Source organism: Hesperophylax consimilis, chromosome 19 (assembly GCF_061612785.1).
Source record: "Hesperophylax consimilis isolate HC1 chromosome 19, BYU_Hcon_1.0, whole genome shotgun sequence".
Classification (NCBI taxonomy): Eukaryota; Metazoa; Arthropoda; class Insecta; order Trichoptera; family Limnephilidae; genus Hesperophylax; species Hesperophylax consimilis.
In genome coordinates, this window is record NC_142854.1 from 19,596,751 (window position 1) to 19,607,025 (window position 10,275).

Below are 10,275 nucleotides of genomic sequence, written 5' to 3' on the forward strand. Positions count from 1 at the left end.
TAGAAATGATGATGGAACAACTCACAGCTAGGTTTAAATATATTCTACAATAGATGTATCAATTTATGGATACATACACTTAAAAAAAAAGGTTAAAATAAATAACTTGCATCTAGCTATTCTGAATTTATCCTAAAAGAGCATAATTAAAACAAATACAATAGATATCGCGGGTTCGAACCCCGGCAAACAAATCTCAGTATTAGACATTTTCAAGGAACAGCTCACAGCTACATATATTTAAAAATTATTCTTATAAAATATTAACTCTGATCTACCAATACTGAATTTAAGCATTATATTCGTCAACCTAAAATTTCTCAAATGAAAATATTCTACATTAGATACATCAATTTATGGATACATAGACTTTAAAAAAAACGGTGAAAATAAATAACTTGCATCTACCTATGCTGAATTTATTCCAAAAAGAGCATAATTAAAACGAATACAATATATATTATTTTAAAACAAAAAGTAAAATTTCGACGGCCTCCATGGTAGAGGGGAAAGGCTGATGCAAAAAGTCAAATCAAAGGTTAAGTGGCTAAGTTCGCAGAGAACAAACAATAAATCTAGTGAACGTTAAACGTCAAATTCAAAAATTCGCCGGATATCAAAGTGTTGCCGTATAAAAAAAATAATCAGTGTGGAATTTTACAAAATTAAGGGAACATAATCGGAGACGGAACATTTTCATGTAAATAATTCAAAATCCATCATTAAAAATAATACTATGCATTTCTAAAAAAAATTACTAACGTTTTCATAATCTTAGTAAAAAAAATCTATCCACACTTTTAGCCTTCATTTTAATTGATTCTGAAGAATTTGTTACAAATATTAAAAATGTGTCCACTTCCGAAGTTATTAATTCATCATCTAGAAAAATAAAATCTGGTACTTACCGCTAAGTCCGCTAACTTTATAGTTATACACGGGTTATAAAGTTTTAAAATCGTTGAACGTAAAATATATTAATTGTAAGGTATTGTTTTATTAATCTAAAATATAAATAACTTGCATCCCTCGTGCGGCATAATTTTTTTTTTTTAAATTCAATTATAATTTCGCCGAAATAAATTAAAATGTTAGCCTTGGGCAAAACCTCGATGAACGAGGTTGTGTCTCGCCTTAAGAATTGCTTTAGGAAGTATAGGAAGGCTGGTAATTCGCGCGGGCGCGTTAGACCTGTTCTAAGTTCTGTAACTTACTAAAATTACGTTAAGTGACTTTTGGTGTCGTTTACATTGGGAATTTGGCCAAACTCGCCTTCAAGAGCGATTTACAGAAAAAAAACTTACGAGTCTAACCCCAGCCTTATAACATTAACAAATAACATTTGAGTTTAAACACACATACACTGGCATAATGAAGAAACTGATTAGATTACTTACCATTTCTTGTAATGAATTGAATTTGCAGCAACAATTTTTAAGAACACTATAACTTATATTGGAACTTATTTTTTTTAACTTAGTAAACAAATAAAAGTAAACACTTTATTAATAAAGTTTAGTCGTTCCGATTGAGGTTAGGTTTTGCTAGACGCCAGACGTTAGTCGAAACAAAGCGCGCGCAAGCGTCACACGTGGTTACACGAAATGTGTCATAATAATATGAAAGGTGGCGGCCGAAGCGCGCGCCGGTGGCGGTGCGCAGTGACGCGGTAACATTCGAATTTTCGATGCGTTCGTTCCCAAATAATGCGTTTGCCGTCAAACAAAGTATTATATTAAATTAATTAAATATTGAAAGTACTTAAAGAAAATTTATATTGTGACAAAAAATATATAAAAACATTATGTTTAACAATTTTAATTAGTGGTCCACCTAGGTCCTGGATGGGCCCAGGACCTAGGTAGTCATGACCCCCCCTGGGCTGGGGCCCAGGGGGGGGGGTCATGACCACCGTGACCCCCCCCCCTGGATCCGCCACTGAGTTCTATGGAGCAACTTCTATTAAGGCGATACCATACATAGTAATGCAAAATCATGTGTTTTTGGTTTGAAAATTTGGTCGCCTAGAAATGTTTTAGATGCTTTAATTAAATACTGCGAGTAGAATACATCTTGGCCTTTGAAACTATCGAGTATTTTTTAGATAAGTCTTTTTATAAGCCCAGAAAAAAATAATGTTAAGGCCTATGAAAACTGCTTTAAAGTTCAAAATCTCCTACTTACGAACCCATTTTCGGTTATGATTTTATTGTATAATGTGGAAAATTAAGTTATTTATAAAACGATCGAAAATTTTTTTAAATATTTATGCCTGAACATCCACAAAATAAAATAAAAGGCACTTTTTAACCATGTATTTTTCTTGCATAAATCAAAACAGGCGGATGATGTTGAACGGGAATTTAAACGTTATCGCCATCTACGTAAAGGTTGTTATTGATAGCGGCTCAATTTAAAATATTACACGACTTAAAATATCAGTACTAAATATTCTGGAATATTGTTATTATTTGATTATTTGAATATTTTTTATTTTTTATTGATTAGACACTCTAAAATATTAGTCCTTAACTTTTACTAAGCAGACTATTGAGTCTAATGGTGTTGATACAGTACAAATAATATTTTTCACTTTTCTTTGAATTAACATGTACAGTTATGCTCCTTATTCTTGTAAATTAAGACACAATGTTAAGGGAGAACTGGCAGTAAAGTAGCCATTTGGCAGGTTTGCAGACCACCTTTTTGTTAAACAAAACCTGTATTAACTACCAGTCTTTTTACTAATAAACGTGGTGAAAATTTTATTCAATTGATAAACGACCGTGTATGTGAACATAACTTATATAGAAACTGACAAAGAATAGTTAATGGAAAGATATATACATTGTTTACACAGCCAAAAGGGATTGTTTATCTGTTGTGTAAACTCGAAATTTGTCATCGAATTTCGGAATATTTTCAAGGTTTTATGTTTCTTCTTTAAATATGTCGTAAAAAAATACCATTTAAAGAAAGTAGATGAAACTACCTTTTAGATTTATATATTTGAAAAAGACAAATATAGATTTTGTACGGGACCAAGTTAGTGAAGCCCGCACAAATACTGCAAATTCAATAGGGCACCGGCACACATTGACACATTGATCTGAGAGTTTTTGCAGGGGCAGTAGGAAAACATTAAATTAAACAAGTATTACTTTCCCGAGAACTCTTGGATGAGAAGTGACTGTTTGTACCAGTTACTTCTATATTTATTGGACAAAATTATACATTAAATTTCACACATGTTCAATGAGAGTAATTAGCGATCACCCTTATCTCTTCACTGTGTTGAACAAAACAAAAACATTAGTTTTTAAATGTATGGTGGCCCCGAAAATCCATTAATATTAACTATAGCAGTCGCACATTAAGGATGTGGAATAATATTATAGTATCATATTTATTTTGATGCAGATATCTAAATGGTTTTATCAAAAATATTAAGGACATCGTAAAAACTTGAGATCTTGTTATCTCATAATGACTTTGGCTCTGCACGTCCGATATACTCCCCACGGTGCAGTCTCTGCTGCGCCCAGCTACTCCGTCGGGCGTGTTCTGTTTCATCCCAGCGTCTCGTGTTTGCAGTTGATGTCATTGCAAGGGGTTTCGGCTAGGCAGGTGTTGTCGTGCTGGTGATTGGATCGGCTGGTGTTGTTGAAGCAGGTAGTATGACGGCGATTTTAATGGCCGGTCTAACATATATTCCGGAACTTGTCTGGATACGGGCTGTCCTGACTTGTCCGTCGGCGGCGGGCACGGCCTCAAGGACGCGGCCACGCGGCCAGCTGTTCCGTGGCAGCGTGGAGTCCATAATGACCACCAGGTCATCCTTCTTAGTGGGTGTGACCGGGTTGTGCCATTTTTGCCGAGCTGCCATGGTGGGAAGGTATTCTAGAAGCCACCGCCTCCAGAATATGTCTGCAAGTTGCTGGCCGATACGCCACTGGCGGCGAAGGCATATTTCCTCTTCCTTTTTGCCAAACATGGACAAGAGGGGACGCTTTCCAGCCAACCCTAGAAGAAAGTGGTTGGGGGTCAAAGGCTCTTCGTCGCGTGGGTCAACTGATATGTGAGTGAGTGGTCTGTTGTTCACTGTGAGTTCAGCCTCTGCCAGGGCCGTGAGTAAGGTTTCTTCTCTAGGTGCCCGTTCCTTAAGTGTGGTGCTCAGGGCTCTTTTTACTGACCGTACAAGCCTTTCCAAAGCTCCCCCCATGTGGGGCGTCATTGGAGGTATGAAATGCCACTCAATGCCCTGGGTGGCTATGGCATCAAGCATTCTGGCATCGTGGCTCAATGATACGAGAGCGTCTCTCATCTCTGCATCGGCTCCATGAAAATTTGTTCCGTTGTCGGAGTACATGGCTGCGGGTTGTCCGACGTAGTGAGGCTTAACCTCTAGTGTCTGGTCGTCGGGCCTTTTGACAGGTGCACGCTCTTTTGGCCACGCACTCTCAGGTAAAATGATAAAGGCCGGGCCGGTAAACCACCTTCCTTTGGGTGATAGGTCGGGCACATCTGAGTCCCTTGTACCGATGTCAGCGGGATTGAGCTTGGTTGGCACCCATCTCCAGTCAAGTATGTTGGTTAACTCATCTATTTCGCCCAGTCTGTTTGCCACGAAGGCAGAGTACGTACGTGGGTCAGTTCGTAACCAGCACAATACGGTTGCAGAGTCTGTCCAGAAGTACGTTTGGGATATACAGGCCTGGCTTTCCTTGTGGATGGTCTGGGCTAGTCTTGCCGCGATGAGTCCGGCTTGTAACTCAAGGCGGGGAATGGAGAGGGGCTTCAGTGGCGCTATTTTGCATTTACTGGCCAGAAATGTCGCCTGTAGGGATCCATTTACTTCTTCGGTGTAATAGGCGACAGCGCAGCAGGCTTGTTCTGACGCATCGCAGAAGAGATGTAGGGTCACGCTGTTCTGCTTGAGATGGAGGCAGCGTCTCGGAACTGAAATGCTGTGTGTATTCAACAGGCTCAGCCATTCGGTCCACCTCTGTGTATGTTCAGGGGTAATGGGGTTGTCCCAGCCTATACTCGAGCGCCACACGGCCTGCAGCAGTATCTTCGACCGGATTGTAAGGCAGGAAATGAAGCCTACTGGGTCGACGATTTTCATTACTATTGAGAGCAGCTGCCTTTTCGTGGGTCGCGTGGCCACTTCTGGGGTGATCGCCTCTTGGAATGAGTACAGGAAGTTATCAGTGGATGGGTCCCAAACTAGTCCGAGCACTCGTTCCGTCTCCGTACCTCCACCGCTGATCCGCACTGTGGAACTGGCCCGGTCTTCTGTGGGAACACCGGCTATGGCAGCTGGACTGTTAGATGCTCAGCTAGTTAGGTGGAATCCTCCTTTCGCGAGGAGGGTGCTCACACCGTGGATGAGTGAGGCAGCCTCCTGACAACTGTCTACCGCATCTAGGTAGTCATCCATGTAGAATTTAGAACGAATGGCTGCTGCGGCAGTCGGGTTCTCATGTTCGTATTCCCCGGCTACCTTGTTCCGGACGAACTGGGCGCTGCTCGGTGAACAAGTGGCTCCGAACATCATAGATGACATCTGGTAAGTATCAGGTTCATGTTGGTTCGGTAATCTCCAGAGGTAGAGTTGGGACAGCTGATCTTCGCGCCTTATCTTGATCTGCAGAAACATTTCCTTGATATCTGCGGCAATGGCGATGTTTCCCTCTCGAAAGCGCAGAATATTCCCTAAGAGGGAAGACAGCAGGTCAGGGCCGGTAAGCAGCTGGTCATTAAGGGAGGTCCCTCGGCATCGACTGGCGGCGTCAAACACTATCCTGATCTTCCCTGGCTTATTGGGGTTTGTCACCGCAAAGTGCGGCAGGTACCATTTTCTGGGTGCGGTTGTTGACACTTCCAGTTTAGACAGCTTCCTGGCGTAGCCTTTGTTGACCAGCTGGCTCATCTTGTCGCTGTAGGCTGCTGCCAGATTCTGATCTGCTGCCAGCTTCTTCTCAAGGGAATGAAGTCGTTTCAGCGCGCACTGCCGGTTGTCAGGCAACGTGGCTTCCGGATTACGCCACAGGAGGCCAGTTTCCCACCTACCAGTGCGAAGAGGCCGGGTAGTCGTGTTCATTAGTGCGATGGCCCTTTGTTCGCTTGCCTGGGTTCTCACCGCGGCAGTTACGCCAAGAGAGTCGACGGCAAAGTTGCATTTTACCAATTCTCTTAGGCGGATATCTGCGGCTGATTCAATTTGTAGTGCCAGCGTCGTGGATTTATTGTCACTGCCAGTCCCGACACCCCCATGGGCGATCCATCCCAGTGCGGTTCGTGACACTATTCGCGTAGTGTCATGGTCTTCGCGCACTTCCCGTGAAACGATCAGATGAGCATTGTCTTGCCCTATCAAAAGTTTTGGGGTGACAAGGTTTCCCTGGGCCTGTTGTTCTGGCAGGTTGAGGTCGGAGATCGTGTTGGCGATGATGTAGTAGGTGTCACTGCTATCACATCCTCTTATGGTCAGCTTCACTCGGCGGGAGAGTGTGTCAGAGGTGCACATCCCTTTGGCGCCATGGATCCGTATGCCGCGGACTGGGCCGCTCACCCCGATCCGTGTCGCGATGTCAGCGTCGACAAGTGTCACAGTTGAGCCTTCGTCGAGGAGAGCGAACACCAAAACTTTGCTTCCTTGGGGGACGCCCAACATAACCTGTACAATTTTTAACAGCACGCTCCGGTCCGTCGTCTGGTGTCACAAGTTAACCTCACCGACAGCACCTTCCGGTACGAACTGTGGGTCATGAAGCAAACGGTGATGTGGTGATCTGCACCCTCCTATGCCGCACCATGCCTTGGTTTTACAGTCCCGCGAGTGGTGTCGATCCAGACACTTACGACACAGGTTCTTCTGTCGCACCATTGTCCACCGGAGGGCGAGACTTTTCTCTGCGAACTCGGTGCACTCGCGAGTTTTGTGGTTGCCACCGCACTGGCCGCAACTTTCACTAGACAGTTTGCGTTTACGCGTATTGTTCATTTTATTTTCGCGAGGCTCACTCCTCTTTCGCGATGTAACAAATTCAGCGGGTCTAGAGTCTGGTTTAACTTCTTCACCGTTTACTACATGCACCCGCTCGGTCCGTCGCGGTCGAGGTCGCACTGGGTCGATCATCCCGCTGTTGGGTATAGCGTTAGCCATACTTTTCAGAAATGCTGCCAGCTGAGTTATTGTAGCTAGACTCGTAAGACCACGTGTCTCATACAGCCAGGTCATCCGTAGCGTAATCGGCATCTTTGTTGTGATGTCATTCAGTAGGGTGGGGTTGGTCAGGTATCCGTCAGTCCTAAGGATCCTAAGTGATGCCACCAAGTTCTGGACGGTTCCGGAGAAGTCTGCCAGGTCCTCGAGAGTTGCGTCTATTGTGAGATACGGCAGCTTTTTCACCTTTTCCATCATCAGCGTGGCTATTGCGCTGGCGCCACCGTATCGCTGCTCGAGGACAGAGAGGATCTCTGGAACTTGAGCGGGATCCATGAGGAGAGGGCCGACTGCATCCCGAGCCTTCCCTTTTAGTGCACGCTGCAGCCGGATGAGGTTTTCAGATGAAGTCATTCTGCAAGTGGTTGTGGATTGGGTGTACTGGGCGTTCCATGTGGGCCACTCGAGCGGGTCACCCAGGAAGAGGGGAAGATCCTTGGCCGTGGTCTGCCTTGCGATTAAGGCGGCCATCCGTGTATCGTCCTCTATCGTGCGAGGGCTTTCTTGGGCACGGGACGTGCGAAAACCCTCTGCTATTGCTGAGGTGATCTGGGACAGCTGATCAGCGCCTTTTTGCACCCACTCGTGAGTGTGCTGTGCTGTCTCATCAGCCGTAGGCAGTGGCGGAAACAGTGGTGAAAAATCCTGACTCGTAGGGAATTGCTGCGATCTGTTATGCGTAAATTCCACTTCTCCAGGTACTGCTGCTTGGGGCTATCGCTCGGGGTACTGTGGTAGAGTATAATCGGCTATGGGAATGCTTGCCACGGGTGCCGTGTGTCCCGTAGTTTCCGACAGTATGTGCACTGAGCGTGCATTCGAGGCGGGTCCGGGTGTTATGATAGCGTGGCCAGCATTTGAGGCGGGCCGTGTTCCCGGCAGTGTACGCACCGGGCATGCATTCAAGGCTTGCCCGGGTGCTGTGATAGTGTAACCGGCTTTTGATGCGGGCCACACTCCAGGCGCTGTTTGCACCGGGCATGCATTCGAGGCTTGCCCGGGTGCTGTGATAGCGTAGCCGGCATTCGAGGCGGGCCACGCTCTAGGCGCTGTTTGCACCGGGCATGCATTCGAGGCTTGCCCGGGTGCTGTGATAGCGTAGCCGGCATTTGAGGCGGGCCACGCTCCAGGCACTGTTTGCACCGGGCATGCATTCGAGGCTTGCCCGAGTGCTGTGATAGCGTAGCCGGCATTCGAGGCGGGCCACGCTCCAGGCGCTGTTTGCACCGGGCATGCATTCAAGGCTTGCCCGGGTGCTGTGATAGCGTAGCCGGCATTCGAGGCGGGCCACGCTCCAGGCGCTGTTTGCACCGGGCATGCATTCGAGGCTTGCCCGGGTGCTGTGATAGCGTAGCCGGCATTCGAGGCGGGCCACGCTCCAGGCGCTGTTTGCACCGGGCATGCATTCGAGGCTTGCCCGGGTGCTGTGATAGCGTAGCCGGCATTCGAGGCGGGCCAAGCTCCAGGCGCTGTTTGCACCGGGCATGCATTCGAGGCTTGCCCGGGTGCTGTGATAGCGTAGCCGGCATTCGAGGCGGGCCACGCTCCAGACGCTGTTTGCACCGGGCATGCATTCGAGGCTTGCCCGGGTGCTGTGATAGCGTAGCCGGCATTCGAGGCGGGCCACGCTCCAGGCGCTGTTTGCACCGGGCATGCATTCGAGGCTTGCCCGGGTGCTATGATAGTGTAACCGGCATTCGAGGCGGGCCACGCTCCAGGCGCTGTTTGCACCGGGCATGCATTCGAGGCTTGCCCGGGTGCTATGATAGTGTAACCGGCATTCGAGGCGGGCCACGCTCCAGGCGCTGTTTGCACCGGGCATGCATTCGAGGCTTGCCCGGGTGCTATGATAGTGTAACCGGCATTCGAGGCGGGCCACGCTCCAGGCGCCACGGGGGCTTGGGTAGTTGTGAACCTGGAATCGGCAGGTTGGTGGCCTGCTTGCAGTGCGGTGGATGTCTTTGTTGCTGCTGCCAGGGCTGCAAGTAGGTTGGCGGTGTGCTTGACGTGCTGCTTCTCTCGAGTGCGCAACTCACGGCGCAACATTTGTATTGCATCCTCAGTTGACTCTGACTGTTGGTCATCATCCTCTCCGTCGGACTCTTGGGGGGGCGGGGAACTGTGGGTCAGGATGGGACCCCAAGCTATGGTTGATTGTTCAATGGAGTCCGAGGCAAGCATAGCTTGATCAGCTTGCTGGGGTGCATCTTGGCTAATGGGAACATCAGTCGGAGAGTTGGAGGTAGGGTCCGGGGCTCGGCGAGACATACGTTTGTCTCGGTCTGCGGGTACGCTGGTTGCTGATCGCGACGCCCCGGATGACGTAGAGATTTTATGGCCACTGCGAAGCGAAGGCATTTTTACTGAAGCACGATTAAAGGCGTAATGCGTAGAACCGGCACGAAGGACCAATTTGTACGGGACCAAGTTAGTGAAGCCCGCACAAATACTGCAAATTCAATAGGGCACCGGCACACATTGACACATTGATCTGAGAGTTTTTGCAGGGGCAGTAGGAAAACATTAAATTAAACAAGTATTACTTTCCCGTGAACTCTTGGATGAGAAGTGACTGTTTGTACCAGTTACCTCTATATTTATTGGACAAAATTATACATTAAATTTCACACATGTTCAATGAGAGTAATTAGCGATCACCCTTATCTCTTCACTGTGTTGAACAAAACAAAAACATTAGTTTTTAAATGTATGGTGGCCCCGAAAATCCATTAATATTAACTATAGCAGTCGCACATTAAGGATGTGGAATAATATTATAGTATCATATTTATTTTGATGCAGATATCTAAATGGTTTTATCAAAAATATTAAGGACATCGTAAAAACTTGAGATCTTGTTATCTCATAATGACTTTGGCTCTGCACGTCCGATATAGATATAAATATATAAAAAATGGAATATTTTAATGTCATACATGAAAGAAGGTGAAAAAAATATATATTTATGCTCTAAACGTCGAAAATTTGAGAGAGTGCTAAATTTTGAAAACAGATTCCATTTATTTAGGGAATCTGCAAGAAAA

The 10,275-nt window shown here is 46.3% G+C and overlaps 1 protein-coding gene across 1 annotated transcript; it reads right to left on the bottom strand.

The window, feature by feature from the left end:
- Positions 1 to 3,619: 3,619 nt before the first annotated feature.
- On the bottom strand, positions 3,620 to 9,589 carry LOC149414957 (uncharacterized). The gene is made up of 4 exons (XM_089642949.1): positions 9,069 to 9,589; positions 6,868 to 7,901; positions 5,386 to 6,660; positions 3,620 to 5,298 (listed from the first exon to the last, which is right to left on the bottom strand). Exons 1-4 carry the CDS (start codon positions 9,587 to 9,589, stop codon positions 3,620 to 3,622), a joined length of 4,509 nt encoding a protein of 1,502 aa, XP_089499075.1.
- Positions 9,590 to 10,275: the final 686 nt, after the last annotated feature.

What these genes read in the sequence shown, in the direction of transcription:
- LOC149414957 (XM_089642949.1), bottom strand. Translation starts at nt 9,589, where the DNA reads ATGCCTTCGCTTCGCAGTGGCCATAAAATCTCTACGTCATCCGGGGCG. An exon ending in TACACTATCATAGCACCCGG is followed by an intron (nt 7,902 to 9,068) that starts GCAAGCCTCGAA and finishes TACGCATAACAG; the next exon opens with ATCGCAGCAATTCCCTACGA. An exon ending in GGCTGCCTCACTCATCCACG is followed by an intron (nt 5,299 to 5,385) that starts GTGTGAGCACCC and finishes GTGTTCCCACAG; the next exon opens with AAGACCGGGCCAGTTCCACA.